At 43.6% G+C, this 17,449-nt stretch overlaps 1 protein-coding gene across 1 annotated transcript in view; it reads right to left on the bottom strand.

Annotated features, from left to right (window-relative positions):
- Positions 1–3,392: 3,392 nt before the first annotated feature.
- Positions 3,393–17,449, bottom strand: part of LOC308145875 (voltage-gated delayed rectifier potassium channel KCNH4-like) — a gene marked incomplete at both ends in the record, with an annotated part of 36,392 nt that continues 22,335 nt past the window's right edge. The window contains 11 exons of the mRNA XM_080517466.1: positions 3,393–4,367; positions 5,175–5,251; positions 6,209–6,300; positions 6,960–7,351; positions 8,094–8,132; positions 13,794–14,008; positions 14,090–14,339; positions 14,635–14,834; positions 15,311–15,505; positions 16,436–16,637; positions 16,871–17,028. Coding sequence (XP_080373592.1) covers positions 3,393–4,367; positions 5,175–5,251; positions 6,209–6,300; positions 6,960–7,351; positions 8,094–8,132; positions 13,794–14,008; positions 14,090–14,339; positions 14,635–14,834; positions 15,311–15,505; positions 16,436–16,637; positions 16,871–17,028 — 2,795 coding nt within the window. The remainder of the gene's footprint in view (positions 4,368–5,174; positions 5,252–6,208; positions 6,301–6,959; positions 7,352–8,093; positions 8,133–13,793; positions 14,009–14,089; positions 14,340–14,634; positions 14,835–15,310; positions 15,506–16,435; positions 16,638–16,870; positions 17,029–17,449) is intronic.

Genomic DNA, 17,449 nt, shown 5'->3' on the forward strand with positions numbered 1-17,449 from the left:
TCTATCTCTGTTACTGTTTGTGAAACCCCCACTGGCTTTAAAAAGAATATAATACTTGATTGACCATAAAATGGTCATAAAAGAAGATTATATTATGAGTTCACATTTGTTTTGGCCCGAGCGTTGCAGTTATTGCCTTTTAGTGGTTTATAGAGATGTTTGTGAAATCACAAGAGAAACAATCACAGTGAAAGCGAAAGCAAGAGGGAGGCAAAAAATACAACATTGAAAGGATTCAACGAGAATATTTATTCATCGGAGGATATGCGATCATCTGTTGCAGAGATCGGTGCTGCAGCAATCAGCAGATGACACACCAGGCCGGTTCATCATGAAGCAGTCTGCTGCCGACATGCAACTCTTGAAGAAGCGAACGGCTGTGAAAAGGCAAAATATAGGGAGTAAACTCCTCTTTTCTTATTTTACAGCAGGCCATCTCAGCACACTGTGCAAATACTTACTGGATCCAGCAAAAATCATTACGCTGGCACAGACATCACTTGAGCCATAGCAGGTCACCACAGGAGTCGAACAATGTCTTATTCCCCCGCAGTTGCACTGTAAAGCTTCACCTGCAAGATTCAATCGAACTTGTCAACCTCTCTGATCAAGTAAAATAAATTATTGCATTTTGTTGGTGTTTGAAAAGTAGTAGGCTGCATAATTGCAGATGAACTCACTTTTGGGGACCGCCACCAACACCAGAAGAGCAAGTACCACAGTCTTCATGTTTCTTTTTCACTCAAAAGCTCTTAAGGTGCAAATTTGTGAGAAAAAACAGACATCATTTTAAGAATAATACACATACACACACTCACTCACCCTGAGAAGGAAAAATAAAGCATCTTACCTGATGACCAAGCTGTCCTACTTTAACTAATACCTTGGCTTTCCTTTTTATATTGTCCCATTGTGCAACTGTTACAGCTGCATGTTCAGTGTATTATTAACTCAGAATAAATCATCTGGGGTGTTTCCCAGTGACTTATCAAGGCCAGACACGGATGCAAGGAAACTGCAGGCTCACACAAATGACTCACTATAAAAAAGGCACTGTCAGGTATATTTCTAAATAAACCATAAATAACATTACAGGTGCTGAAACAAGACTTTTTGAGGAGCAGGCTAATCCCTGTTCTTTAATCATCAGATGTACAAGTTCATTAAATTTTTAAGAAAAAGGGCTGTTGTTATCGTGGCATTTAACCTATTTTTTGGTTGTTTTTTTTCTTATTTATAACTGAAGCTTCCACTGAGGGGGGTCAAAAAGTGATTTCTGAAGTTCATTAGTGAGTTATAAACTACTTAGCACTTTTAACCAAAATCACACACTGATTACAACGTGGACCCGCTGGAGGAATGATTCAGTCACTGGTGGCTCAAAGTATTGTGGAAGATGTGATTTACAACACTATAGATTAAGATTATGGCTTTAATGCCACCAGTCTGTTTGTTGTTGTAAATACATGATGTTGACAAAAGTGACCTGTAGGAAAACTCTGATGGAAAGCATTCAGAATAACCTGAGCATCAATGTGAACGATACTCTATTTTCCACTTATGTCACATTGAGAGTGAAAATAGCTAAAAAAGAAACTACTGGATTTAAAGACTCTATTGTACGGAGCCCCTCTGGTGACATTGGTGAAAAAAAAATTATTGCAATAATTTTTTTTTCACCAATGTCACCAGAGGGGCTCCGTAGCTTTTTCATTTTGATAGCGGAACAATACATTGCCTCTGTTTTCCTTGACGTGCAGTAATAAAATATCCCTTGTGAAGTTGAATAATTGATTCAGCATCCCCTCACAGCACTGCTCATTTCTCCTAAATCCAATTATTTATTTTATAGTTTGAGAGTGATCCCAGCTGACTACGGGCAAAGGCAGAAGCACGTCTCAGGCAAAATGGCTCCGCGGCGCCACCTGAAAACATGGAAAAATTCATATGACATCAATAGTTTCACACCAAAACGCCCCATGCCGACATAGGTGGGCATGCGAGGGCCCGTTCATCGCTGCTTGTAGTTTTAACTTCTTGTTTGGTGTAATACTTGTTTCATTAAAGTACTATTTTAGCGCCTGTTTGTAGTATTTGTTGCGCAGGTTTATACTGCTTGGTGGTAGTTCTGTAAACCGAGTGTGAAATCACCAGCAACAACTTGTCAAACGTCTTCCGACAGAGCTTTCATTAGTGGAAGGAATAGGGCAACACCATGATCTGCTTTTCAAATGACAATGAAACACCTCTGTTCCCAGCAGGAGAACATTTAACGATGTGGATAAATAGTCGTGGGTGTGACTCCACAGTAAAGTACACAACATTGTGTTTTTCAGAATATTTATTATGTCAGCCACGGAGAAATCATTCAAAAAGAATAAAGTTCCTGAATACTATAGAAGTATCTTGGTTCAATGTTTTTCCTCTGCGGCATTCGTATTTGGTAAATCGGGATAGAAATTTGGATATTTAACGGGGCCCGCTATATTTTCAGATCAATATGTATATTCCTTGATGGACTGCTGTGATGTGCGGTGTGGAGACAGTAGATGTAATGGACAGGGATGATTTGAAGATGGGGAGATAGCAGGAGGAGGAGATTATCTCATCTCGTGAAGGAGGACATGGAAAAAATGCAGGAGAGAGGGTGAGATGATACATATTTATGTTTCCCTTCATCAACAGCCCGTGTTGTGTTCATTATTCTTAAAGATTTTATAAATGCCTTGTTGAGGAAAAACTAAAGAATTCAATAAACGTTCCAATAAAAACTTCTTGATAGCGTTTAAACAAAACGGTCAATGGAAATATGACATATTATGTTCCATGTACTGCTTGGGTGAGCTTGAATGACAGGAGATGAATAACTGTGTTCACTTTAGAGAAAAAGAAGAGGTGAATATGAGAAAACATTCCATTAAAAACAACGTCTGAAAATCACATACATGCAAAGTGACGCATGTATCATGTTAGTTTTTCTGTGTATGAAAGCATCCAAAACACTGACCAGTCCTCCGTATAAATACAGTGTCTGCGTACACAATCGACAGGTTGTCATGTAGAATGCACACACAATAATCCGGGAAACCTTTTCCTTAGGAAAAAGAATAAACAACTTTACCATGCAAGGAGGTAACAGGTATCATCAACTGCAAATTGCTCTGAGGATGTTGGAGAAAATATACAGCGTAAAGTGGAAATGCACTTTTATAGAGCTCTTTGTAAAGACACACTTCAGTAAAGCCAAGGTAATGCACACATGACATGCTTTTGCATAGAGATTTCATAAATAATGCTGAGTCTGACAAACCAGAGATGACTTAAAGGGGGGAAACCGAGCACATGGTGACACAGGGTGTCTTTAAACACTGTATAAAGTGTCACGTGACGCTTCAGTCTGTGAGGTCCAGACACCATGACTGCTCTGTGCTCTGAGTCTGGACGCCAATACTGGAGCGACGAGACGACGCGCTCTCGCTGTCCCGGCTCTCCATGGAGCCCCTGTTCCCCAGTAAGCACTCCAGGCTGGTGTGTTCCTGGGCAGACGGGCTGCCCAGTGGGAGGTGGGGCTCAAGCACGCCTGACCGCGGCGATCCTGAATCCAGAGGGGAGGCGGAAGGCCGGCAGGGCAACACGGGCGACGACGCGGAGACGGGATGGCTCGGCGGGTGTGAATCCTTCGCGGGGAATATGGTAGAGTCCTCAGTCCGACTGTGAGGCGTCAGAACACAAACGGCCTCGTTGGAAGCCTTTGAAAGGTTCAGGTGGGACTCGGGCGTCGTGCAGAGATCGAAGAGCGAGCCGGGTGACGAGTCCAACAGACTCTGCGTGGAGGCGCCTGCAGGAGAGCTGGACAAAAAGCGAGGAAATTCATCAGTGTCAGCGGGGGGCTGCAGGCAGAGGGTGGGCTGGGACTGACTGATGGTGGAGGCGCCGGCTCTGAGAGGCCTGTTGCCAGAGTCTGCGTGCCCAGCATGGGGTTCAGAGGCGTCGGTCCACAGTTGAGTGACCTCGCTCTCTGAGCTCTGACGGGGGGCTGAGTTTGAGTCTGAGGGCGGACTGGAGGACTGAGGCCGGCGGAGGCTCTCCGCTTGGGTTTCAACAGATCCGCTGTAGCTCCAGTGGCCGGCGCCGACGCCGCCGTGGTAGCCGTGGCTCCCCGGGTCGTTGTGCAGCTGGCAGGCGGAGGGATTGAACGGCAGGCCGGCATTGGGGGCTGTCGGAGGAGTGGAGACCATCTGAACGCCGTATGAGTAGTAAGGGAACGAGGCGTTGCAGTGACGCACAGAGACGTGAGCCTGGAGGAGGTGCATCATGTGGTGCAGCCCCTTGGTGAGCTCCGACACTTCATGGTTTAACGCACCCATCTGAGGTGAGAGGGGCGTACAGTTCAGTTATGAGATTATAAAATCGGCAACATGTTCAGATACACAGGGAGAAAAGGAAGAAGGGGGGAAAAAAATCGTTTCCACTCCTGTTGAGCTTTTCGAATGACCTACAAAATCAGAAAACTGGGTTCAAGAGAGTGAATCGAGGGAAAAGGGGGGGGGGGGGGGGGGGGGAGTAGAGCCTGGGTGTCGTCAAACACTCTTTTCTTTTTTCTTAATATACATTGTCGAGTCAGCGCAACCAACAGTTCTCTGCATTGCAGAAGTGTCCTGCTGGTTAATTAATATTGACTTCAGACAGCACCTACCTGGGCCCATCTGGGTTCGGCTGCTGCACCTGCTTCCACTATTTACAGTCGGATTAAAAGTGCAGAGACAGACGAGCAGAAATTAACTCTGTTTGATCTGACTGAATGTTTGTCCTTCATCGATGCCAGCGAGGCTGAAATCAGACGAGATGCTAGAAATACATCTAAGACGTAAACTATTACTTTGTTGTGCAGCGAATACATGAGCCATTTAGAGGACAAGGATAATAAGTAGTGGCAAATTCAAAAATGTGTGTATAGTTCATTTTGAAGATGTAGATCAGGGGTTGGCAAATAGCCGACCGTGGGCCAATATTGCTGTGGGCCTTCATGCATTTTTTTTTCTTCATAAAGGGAATTTTCCCGACCAGAGGGACATGGAGCAAAGTCAGTTTCGCTCTCTGGGGAACTGAATCTTCAGTCTACATTATCTCCAGTCCAATAAATTTTAATGTTTGTTCGGGTGGCAGTGTCTCACCTGAAGGTTGAGCTGAGTGATGCTCTGCCTGACCTCCTCCGTCTCCAGCAGCAGAGCGGCGTTGGGCTGTGCGGCGTCTGCAGACACGTGGAGGAGAACGTCTGAATATCACAGTCGGGAGCAAACTACAGAGCAGGGTTTATCAATATATGATGAACCGAAAACATAATATATCAGCTGAACATTCAGAAATGGATGTGTGAATAGAGGCGTGCTTGTTTCTAATGTTGAGCCATTGCATTGGGGCAGTTTGTACAGAAAATCATCTTTCAATGCCCGGATTGCCATTCCAATCCTCCATTTCATCGTCTGGATGTGTCAAAGTGTCTTCAGGCAACCGCAACTTTGGAGCACAGCCATCAATATTAGTGTGTGAGTGTGAGAAAATGGTTGAACGATCGTGTAACCCGCTGAAGTGGGAAAATGTGCAATACAAGTAATAAGTTGGACAGCATTCAAAAAGATCTCGACTGATTTTTTTCAGAGTCTGTGTAAAGTCTGCATTGGCAGAACGCATCTTTTTGCACATTTACAACTGCATAGCCCCGGGAGTCAGAGGAGAGCGCAAAACACTCTGGTGTGAAAACAGAAACAGTTGTCTTTCATTAAAAGAATGTAAGAAAATCAATGTTATTTGTCATCTCTATAGCTATTTTTAGCTCGGCGGCCGTAGGTTTGAAGAGAACGCCTCAAAACACCGATACATTTTAGTTTTTCAGGCAAAAACTTGTCTCTCTCTACATCTGCTGCTAAAGCACTTTTCTCGAATGAAGTAACTTTGTTGAACCTGGACTGAACTGGACGGTCTCCCTGGAAGAACAGCGACTCTCAGCCCTGTTCTGACCTCACTTGTCCTTTAACATGTTCTCTGACTCCTTGCTCACCTGGCTGTCACTTCATTCTGCTGCGTTCTCATATTTCCCCAGAGGGCGGCAGACCTGCCTCATGGTATGGTGTTTTTTTTTTCTCCCTGCAGCCATCTGGCACCCAGGTGACCCTCGCAGCTGGGGGGGTGGGTGGGTGGTTTGACTTACCGTGGGCGCTGCCTCCTGCGCTGGCGTTGGGCCCGCTGTGCTCCACGCTGAAATGGAACGTGTGCCCGTTGTCTTCGATGCCGTCTACAACCCTGGCAGAGGGGGGGGGGGGGGGGGGGGGGGGGGGGGGGGGGGTGAAGTGAAGGGGGAGACGGGAGTTAATGTAACTGTAGAGCTTTTTCAATTATCACTGGAGCCAACGGAGGACTCCAGATCGTGCCATGAGAGCTGCCGCTGGCAGCGGCCGATGTTGCTTCCAACGCGAAGAGAGGAGCCCGGTCTGAAGGGGGGGACACTTGAGCCCGGTGATCCAACACATACCCATATCTAGAACCTACTGGATGACTTAGGGATACATTATGAATACAGACGGCTGGGGCAAGAGGATAAGGTTTGCTGGCGATAAAATGCAGTGGCATCTGTTGAAATATGCAATGCAAATACTCTCCATTTACATTCGGTACATGATGGAGGCTTTCTCAAGCAGTTCTATACTGCAACACCACACTTATACTCTCACATGATGTGGGACTATTAGATTCAGCCTCAATATACGGACATACGATGGTGAGAACACAAACATCATATGACACCACATGGCACCATATGACTTACAATCAGAACACATAAAGCTGAATCAGCATGAAACATTACCATTGTTTTGAATAGTACAACAATGAGTTTCATGTAGTGCATGTGCTTTAAGAGTCTTTGACTGTATATTTGCATTGGATAACAGGTTGCACAATACCTGGGGCTAAGATCTGGAGGTCCGAAACAAGTGACGGTGGGAATGAGCAGCTTCGAGGGCTTCTGCTCAGCTTCTGGCTCGTCCTGGGCTGAAGTTGAGGCCGAGGCAGGAGCTGAAGTGGGACTGCTGTGGTCTTTTTTTGAAGGTGGCTGTGGCGACGATGAGCTTTGTCCCCCGAGGAAGCCGCGGCTAAGGTTTGGTGAGCGGCACCGCCGCAGGGCGTTGAACTGCCGCAACTCGTCCCCGAGGAGGTTCCCCAGGGAGGTGCGGCGCACGGGGCTGGCAAAGTTTGGCAGCAGGAGGTTGCGGCGGGAGCGAGTGGCTGGAGAGAGGTGGGCCGAGTCGTCAAAGTCGTCACCCTTAGTTTCCACTATGGAGGGAAGCCTGGATTCCTGCATGGGAGAAAATAGTGACACGTGTCAAAAATGGACAAAATGTAGAGTCCAGGATGGTGTCGAAATAATAACAACAACAAAAAATAATAATAAGAAGAAGCCTGATTTCAATTTGTGTTAAATAAAACCCAAAACAAATCAAATACATAATGAGTTTAAAAAGCAGCATCTGAACAAGCATGTGTCTCATTTTGAAAAACAAACATTTATTATAACCTGAGGTGACAAGTCTATTCATGTGTTTAATGATTCTGATAAACCGCAGTCGCTCTGTTATCCTAATGAGTTACAGATAATTATATTTTAGTGACACAGCTTCAATCCTGTTAACAATCTGTTATGGTCCCAACACAATGTCACGAGGAATGTCTGTCATAACATACGAAGGGAGAACAGTGAACAGAATTTTGATGATCAATAATAAGAAGCAAACAGTTCATAGTGAATTGTTTAGCTAAAGAGGTTTTCCATCAGAACCGGTATTGACCCAGTTAGTGAGTCGACTCTTGGGACTCACTCTCTCTCGCTCGCTCTCTCTAAATGAGTTTTTCCTGTGGGGGAAGTCCTTGCACTGGCAGACACACCAGCATTTCAGTTTTTCCCCGAAACAAACAGGAAGCTCACCTCCAAACAGGTTTCACACCCATTTCTGAACAAGGTGTTACATCCCTGCTTACCAAACACTTAATAGCGCTGAATAATAGTCTTAATTGTTTCCATTAATTTCCATTGCACTCACATGATGGAGCCGAGGTGACCTTGAAAATCTTCTGAAGCCCTGCAGGTGCAAAGACACAACGGGGGATTACACAAAAAAGAAAAAAATAAATAAATACAGTAACGGGCATTATGCATTCATCAGTTTCACTTTTAAATCTCCATCCACCCTCGACACCAGGCCTTGGCAGTGGGCAGCCTGTAGGCCACATGCTGCCCTCTGGTCGTCTCTGACCAGCCCACATGAGGTCGATGAGAAAAAATACATTAATTAAATGAAAATAAGTGTACATGTTTGCATGCAATGTGACTGCTTTGCTTTTTTCCCTTTATTTAATTTATTATTACTGCAATAATTCTTGTTGGTGGAGGTTAACTGTTTGCTCTATGTCACCAGGCTAAAATATATGCTTATGTCGAAAGAAATGTATCATATAATGACAATGTTTAAGCACTTATTGAATGAAGTCAGAGGTACAGATGGACTTTTGAAATACAAATCAGTGTTTTACAATTTTAAACTGACAAGATATTGCCATTGTAGAACAGGAATATCTTGTCAATACAACATTTTTGCTTAAGTTAAAACATTTAAGATTTATTAATCCATCGTGGTCCGTGTAAAGTGGTGTACCACTGAGAACATGAACATTCCACACAGAAAGAAAGAGTCAAAGCAGGAAAATTCTTGAATTTGACAAAATTTAAATAAATCTGAGCCATGACGTCATTAGACAAATGATTTTGTGGAAAGACAACTGTACAGCTTTAACAAAAGGTTCACAATGATGCCAATCTTCTTTTTGCACTGGGTTGCATCAGAAATCCAGCAACAGTTGGACTGTCTGCCAGCATGTGGATACATTATTAGCAATTTAGCATACTGAGGAGGTGGGTGGCAAATAAAACTGCAATGCTGTGAAGGTTTCCCTCGTGTGAAAAATGTGCATCTGACAACAAGGCTGAATGTGACGGCACAAGCTCCATTCTCGAGCGCTTTGATGAAGGAAAACATTGAGGATATGCTATAAAATTAAGCCTCCGACGAAGCAAAACAGCGACTTTAAAGATCGTCGCCACTAAAAGGACGTGAAAACAGAGTGTGGCTGTGAATCTTTGCAAGTGCAGCTAATGTGAAAGGCTGAGGAGGAAAATCTGCGAGTCAATTCAAGACGGTGGCAGCGTCTCGTCATGAGGAAAACTCACCCAGGGCAAAAAGGAATGATTAACCATCCAGCGAGGAATATTGGTGCCAAATGACATTAAATGAGCATCAAATATCAATTAATGTGGCACTGATGCAACATGTGTCCCACATAGCAAAGTGAGTCTGTCGGGATCTAATTGTTGGGGAAAAGATTGACACCGATGAGTGACTGTAGACATCAATCATATAAACTGAGCTCAAACCGCAACTGAAACGTATGAGTGGAGAACTGTGTGTGACGATGCTTTATGGCATTTAATCATATGCTGTTGGTAAGCTTGTTTATTTTCTGTTTGAATCAGGTCACATGTATTCAATCCAATTGTATTTATATAGCCCCAGATAACAACAGTCATCTCCAGGTACTTTTTCAGAGCGATGATGGAAAGGAGAAAAAAAAACAAAAAAACACCTTTTATTATGAAAAAGCCTTTGTAGAACCAGACTCAGAGGTGGAGACGTTCTGCTCCTCTGGTTAGGGATAGGGGATATAAATATATTTATGAGTTGTTATATCCATAGTTCCACAGATTTGTTGATTTAAATGTTCAAATCGAGCATATTCTCTCAATGCTCATCGAGAGTTTAGAAAGGTGACTATACCATAAACAAAATCTTGAAATTGTTGCTGTGGGTTAAAATTTACAAGTGGGAATGTGCAAATGTTTGCTGCATGAATCGGCTCAAAAATAGATCAGCGGAGGACCTGGAGCAGTTTTGCAGTTCATACAGAATCAATGATCCAGCAAAGTGTAAGATAAACTCATGCCACTAATGCAATGCAGTCTGATTGTACAGTTACCACAGACCTCCTCTCCTACAACTAAATATTTACACCTCGTCCAATATGTCAAGAATTCCACGCTCATCTCTCTGACCGTTTACACTCCTATGAAAAGTTGCCTTTACCAAATTCTTCAACTTGTTTTGCTCGTAGACGACACGAAAGGGATTCCTCTAACCCTCCACTGACCAGCTTGCTCTTCATACTCCATGACTTGTGACTACTTAACTGTCCCTGTGGCGACATGGCCATTAAAAGACAACATTTGGAGACACTGCAGTGTCCCTGGTGCTGGGATGACCTACCCAATCCAGCCAGGACAACAAAGTCACTCCGTATCCCTCAAAACGCACCTCCTCAAACAAATGAGCATCACTCCTGTGTCGAACAATCGACCTTGAAGTCTTTGTTTGAGCTACTCCATGGGACCTGGTCAGAGCTGGGCTTCCATTAATGAGGAATATCTGAACTCTACTGTTATTTGTTGGGTCCCAAATACAAATATCTATAATCATCATTAAAAATCCAAAACATTTTACAGGTTTAAGCGGCTTCAGATGAGTCATCCAGCCACAGTTTTCTGAGTAAAGAAGCTTAAAAAATCTTACAGTCTTGACCAGAATCCAGTGAAAAAGATGTACTTTTTCAATACTGGAATGAAAGTTCAATGACATTTAATTACAAAGTTGACAAAAATCCCTCATTTTCCATCTGGCAGTGTGTTTTTTTTTTTTTTAAATCTCCGTTTAGTATTTTTGTAGTGAAAAGAAGATATAGTAGTCCCCTCTGGATACCTTATCCTATCATAGACATTTCTACAATCTGTTTCTTTGGCACTATTTCACAACAAATAAGTGATTGCTGTGCAGCCAGCATACAACCCTCTCATATCTCTGGAGTGTAAAAGGACCGACGATCCTTCAGCAACTCCCACCTAAAATGCTGATGAGTATAAAACTATGAATTTTCCTGTATGTGTGTGTATGTGTGTGTGTGTGTGTGAGTGTGTGAGGACTCGGTGGAGCTTGGCAGGCAGGTAGTTGATCATTCCTTCACCCTGCGCTCGAGCAGAAAGCCAGAGCAGATGGTGTGAGAGAGGTATTTTCTCTAGACCTCACAATACGCCAAACCTCAAAAAGGCCTCGAGGAATATTCCTTCATCTGTGGCGTCTCCATATCAAACGCACTTTGGTCAGAGAAGTTGGACAATAGTGACCTGTTTCCTGTTAAATTAGCTTTCTTAAAGCATTTATATAAGGTGGAAAATTCTGTTGATGTGCCTTTAGGAAATGAAACTCCTTTTTTTCTTTCTTTCTTTTTTAAAAAACCCTCATTATTGCAGCTCAAGTTGTGTTCGCTCAGCTTGACTGACATAAAGACACCCAGCAATTTACTCCACCAGCACAGATGTCCCCATTCATCGCGTTCGGAAACAAACAAAAACAGGGGGGAAAAAAGGAGTATAATTAATTAAACTAATTAGCAATAAAAACTTCAAATAAATTAAATGGTGAGTGGGAGCCATGAGGAACGCCCTGCTGGAGACTAACAAGAATGAAAATGGAAAGAAAGTCTCCGGGGGCTCTGCCAATTTAGTCAGTCAAAGATCAAACATACATTTGAGTTAAATTGTTTTGATTGTATGGTTGCCATATAAATCAGTGAATAAACTCTGTTATGTTTGTCGATATTATAAAAATACTTTTTCCTTTATACAAATTAAACCATCAAAACCAATGTAGGTAAAACCGGTGTGTTTGAATGGATTCAGATCAGTTTTTGTTAGATCTACAAATTGAATAAAGGTGTATTCTCTGAAAGATTTACTACATAACACAATAACTGAGACCCCTGCACACTATTACAGATATTTTACTACATTGTTTTGATCTATATGAATTTCACCAACTGCATGAATTTAGATATATGGTACACTTTTGATTAAATGTTAGCGACTGGACACATTGAACATTATATTAAATTGCAGCTACTTGTTGAGACTCTGTGTTAATTATCTCCTATCTTAAACAAGAAATATTGTTTCTTAATATTTCAGAGCCTGGAGCAAGATCTATTGAGCCATCAATAACTGAAATATAATCTTCAATGTGCATCAGTTTGGAGTGGATCTGGAAACTCCTGCGAGGAAGAGTAAAGAGGGCTTAAAATAGCAGGCCATAACGATGTTGCCCACAGATAGCGTGAAGGATGGCTGCAGGGTAAAGGAGACAACCCCAGAGGGAAAGCACAAAATCACACGCGAAATACAGAGATGATAAGAAGTCAGGTAGGAGCGAAACAGTGAGACAGTGATTGGGTATTGTGTCTGCAACAGAGGCGAGAGCCAGCCTGGGCATGTGAGACTGCACGACGTAACCTTATCTCTGCAGGGCAGATGGTTTTAACAACATCATGCAGCAGCCCGCTCGCAATTCTCTGCTGTTGAATTTGACAGCAATCAGTGAGAAATCCTCTTTCTTTTCCCCCAGCATTAAAACTTGTCAGGATCAGAAAACTCCCGGTTAAGACTTGCGGGGTCCTTTGCGTTCAGCCAGATGTTGCCTAGCAACACAAATGGTAGAGAATATGAAGGTCACAGACTGATGTTAAAAAAAGAAAGTAAGACCGAGTCGAACTCCTCGTGTAATTTCACGGCTGATATTTTTATTTTGACATGCAGCACTTGTGTGTTTTTACATTCCACCATTGTCAAAGTTTTTGTGTTGTCCGGTGGAACTACTGTACATGCAACGTGCTGGGTTGTATCCCTTACTTACGCAATGCCTTCTTCAATAACTGGCGAGGGAAACACACAGCACTGAGAGGAGGTCAGTGTCTGGGTGTAACGCCATCCTGCTGGGCTCTGGGGTGGTGAGTGGAACTGATAGGGGTGCTTGACAGTGGCGAGCGCGTATGGTAATTGGTGTGACAATCAAACCGCATGCAACCTTGTGGTCACAAAGGAGAACAAGAGTCAACGGGAGGAACAAAGGCAGCTAAGGGGCACAAATGGGTAGTTCAATTGGCTCTGCTTCACTACACTTTCATTTAGAAAGTAAAGTTAGTTTGCTAAGATGCTGTACTTTGTTCGGTGTTGTTTTCTATAATGCAGCATTTTAGGAATATGTTATGTTTGTCGTGTTGCTCTCTGTTCCTATTTCAGGCAGTGAATGACTGAATACCAGGAGAGTGGAGTTTTTAATTCAACCAAATTGACAAAAGAAAACACGACCGCTTACTTTGAAGTAATCCTTGTGGTAGTCAACGTTAGAAACATTAAAAATATACTGTAAGCTTACGTTTCCATTGAAATTACATACAGAGTGCCTTTCTATAAACATAACTGCCCCAAATATCACATCCCTTTCTCATCTAAAATAAAAAAAACCACTAAATGCTAGCGGGGGACTGCTTATAAACTGGTCTCTATGGTCCATAGAGTTAAAAAGGTTTAGCAAATTTTTATTTGCGCAATTCAGATACTCATCCCAAAGATGCATGCCACCTACAAATGCGGCACCATTTAAGACAAGCAAACAGGCGTTACCATAGTATACGACGAAGGAATAAGCGAACACAAATCCTTTCATTTGAAAGGATTTTTACATGAAACATAAGCAACATAAGCTCCTCCTGTAGATCAATAAATTACTCAAATTCTACTTGTGAGTTAGAACAAAAAAACACATATAATCCGCTTTAATGCGTCATGTAATGAGTGTGTTTAGTACCTCGTCTTGGCTGCCCTCGCGCAGGTTATAGGTGAGGTTGTTGTGGATGTCGGAGGCAAACACGCTGGCGTATTCAGGGTAGAGCTCCAGCACCTCCCTCAGGCCTCGCACGCTGATGTACTGGAGATCGCAGTAGGTGAGCGCCTTCACGTCGGCGTTGGTTTTGATCACCTGGTCGGCTCCGGGCAGGTCGGATCCAATCAGGTCCCCTTTGCCTAAAATTCAAGAGGGATGACTTTGGAGCTTCACGTTTCCTCCGCAGTGTACAAACATCCCCCAAAACACGATCTACTGACCCAATATCGCCAGGACCATGCTGTCCTTCAGCACCTCCAGAGATCCAGAGCAGACAAAGTAGTTGGCGTGCAGTGCATCACCCTGACGAATCAGGTACTCCCCGGGGACGCAGAAAGAGATCTTTATGTGTAGGGAGAGCGAGCGCAGACAGCCACGGCTGGCCCCCTTAAAGACCGGCAGCTGGAGGATGTCCTTATTCAGATGCATGGCGATGTCAGCCCGCAGCTCGTCAGGGAAGTCGTGCAGGAGCTGGGGACATGTGACAGATGCAATGAGGTGTGACACAGATTGGTAATTAGGGGATGGCCTGTGCTGCCAGCAGTTATCCTCGTTTGAATTTCAATAGGTTATCAATTGATGTCGCACAGCTGGCCATGTGTTGTGCGAAATCATAAACAATTACAGGTTTAAAGGGCTCGCGCTGGATTTCTAAAGAGGGTTCATTGTTCAAATGCCATGAAAACGGTGCCTTGACGCGCTACAGGAACAGATTGCGGCGCGTCCAAAGGTATTACATGACAGCCACAATGAAAGGGCTTCCTACCTCGTTGGCATCTATACCGTTGTTGACAGACCAGGTAGTCTGGAAGTACTCTAGCATGCGCTGCTTAAGCTGCTGGGGCAAACTGTGGACACGGATGAAGTCCTTCAGGTCCTTCATGCGCGTGTGGTAGAGAGAGCGGCGCGAGTACATGCGCTGGATGATGGCCGTCACGTTACCGAAGACCAGGGCGTGCATCAGAGCTGTGTGAGACGCAAAATACGAACAAATCACAGAGTAAAACTTCGCCAAGTCTTCACCAAGTCCAACCCAGACTTGAACCCAAGACATTTTTTACTATGAGGCTATAAGTGTTGATAACCACATAACTACAGTGCGACACTGTACAGAGCTTGCAATTGTACATTTTTGTGAAACGTATCTTTGACTTTAATGATCTTTCCTGAATTAATGTAAAATATAATTTGCTTCTTGATCCGCACAGTATCACCAATAAATTACAGCGTTGTTTACTTCGTCCTTCTCACAAAGCAGTAAAATAAACACATAATTATCCATTGGGGCTGTCGCACAAATAATTGCCATTTGAGCTCAAATCATCACTTTTTCTGGGATATAAATATGGCCACAAGCTGTGATTTATAGGTCAGCCAACCCGTTCAACCCACTTATGGCAGATTTGTTTTTGCACTGGTAGGAACCCAAGTGTCAGACATACCGCCGATGAGCATGGTGCAAATGGAAAAGATCTTCTCAGCGTCGGTGTTGGCGCAGACATTGCCGAAGCCCACACTGGTCAAGCTGCTGAGGGTGAAGTAGAGGGCAGCGATGTAGGAGCTGCGCACCGTCGGGCCGCCCACTGTGCTGTTAATGTAGGGCGTCTCCAGACGCTTGCCCAGCTCATGAAGCCACCCTTATAAGAAGAAGCAGAGCGCGAATATCGATAGCGCACAAGTTATGGGTGTTTGATAGTTTAACGTCTCTTTGCTCTTCTATCAGCTTTGTGTATTGCTGGAGGCAGCAGAGAACTGGTGCAATATCAAAAATACTAAATCGCACACGCGTGTGTGTGTGTGTCAGAGGAAACTGGCTGGCCTGGTCATGTGGGACAGGGCAGAATTAACCAGGCTTCCCCAGAGACGAATAAGAGCAAGTCTTAATTAGCAGGTGTGACCTAACGTCCCTACTGACACAATGCCCTCTCATAAGTAAGCACAGATCCAGGTGCCTAATTTTGTTGTGCCTTGCACTATGTCAAATTATGCTTTTCTTGGCTGTTTGAAAATATCTGAAGGCTGTTAAGCTGAGAGAGTAACTCAATGCTTGTTCGCGGCCTTTTCTTGGTTGTTGATGAAGCCATAAAATAGACAGATTCTTTGATCTGACATGGCAGCGTCAATAATGAGACACGTTTTCGGCTATTTCTCGCATAATTTAAAGAATAAAAAATACTAATGCTCGGCTTTTATTTGTTCTCCATTTTCAAACGGCGACACAAAGGAGACATTAGCATCCAGCTTGCCTGCCGGCCAGTTTTATGTGGGTTTTTGATTTGGTTTCAGATGGTTCTCATTAGCGCAGCGTGTGTCCGTCTCCGTAACGCCACTGCGCTGAGCTGAACACCCAATGTGTGAACCATCACTATTTATAGCCGAGTGGAGAAAAACCAAATATGCTCACTGGATGGGTAAAAAAAAAAAAAAGCGTAGTCTTAATTAATGTACGCTAGAAAACAGCTGAATAAGTAGAACAATTAATAAATAAATACAGTTTGGACAGTCTTAAATAATAAAAAAAAACACTTTAACACAATCTACCTCCAGTGGGGCTCGAACAGACTCACCGATGTCCCACGTCTCATTAGTCTCCATCTCCTTGCGTCCAATCATGTACCAAATACAGGCCATCCAGTGTGCCAGCAGGCCAAACACAGACATCAGCAGGGTCAACACCATGGCGCTGTACTGAGAGTAGCGGTCCAGCTTCTGGAGGAGACGGAGGAGGCGCAGGAGGCGTATCGTCTTAAACAGGTGGACCAAAGATGTCTGAAGAGGAGGCCCGGGTACAGAACGTAGAGTTTTAAAAAAAAAGAACAGAGAATCAGAAGTGTAAGGTTTCGTGTGGCCACAAACAGCAAGTCATTTCACTCAAAATGTAAGTAGAAATGTATTATTCATGGGTGACTTGGAATCTGGTTGGGAGTATTTGAATAAGTCTTCAGTTCAGTCATGTCAACTGTCGCACAGAGATGATGCTTCTCTTCCGTGGGAGCGCTCACCACGGTGATGTTGAAGACGTACAGCAGGTCGATGGGCAGGGCCGCCACCAAGTCCACGAAGAACCACGTGGTGGCATAGTGGATGCAGATGGAGCGAGCCTCGTACACCACCTGGCCCGACTGACTCACATAGGTGGTGCGAAAGTTGAGGATGATGTCTGCACACACACACACACAATGATGGAAAGAAATATAAGTATCACTAGACCACGTTCAAGTTAAGCTGTTGCAAAGCTGCTGATGAGGGTTCAAAAGAGGATTATAGATTTTAACAATAACCAAGTCAAAAGGCCTAGAATCTCGCCATCTTTATTTGGAAGAGCAATGTGAAAATAAATCACAGTGCCCCCCCCCCCCTTTTTTTTAAGGTGAATTATTCATTAAAAACTGGGAACAGCTCAAGAGAAACTCTCAGGCAAAGGTTTGAAACCTTGAGGACCAAAAGAGCCATTTTTTGTCACTTTGCATCAAATCAAATTTAAGTAGAGCTGTTATACATGTGTAACCTTCAAAATTAGGCTAAACCGCTTTGTAATGTTTCATATATATAAAAGTTTGACAAAAACTTTATCTCAATTT

The sequence above is a fragment of the Blennius ocellaris genome (genome assembly GCF_963422515.1).
Source record: "Blennius ocellaris genome assembly, chromosome: 21".
NCBI lineage: Eukaryota > Metazoa > Chordata > Actinopteri > Blenniiformes > Blenniidae > Blennius > Blennius ocellaris.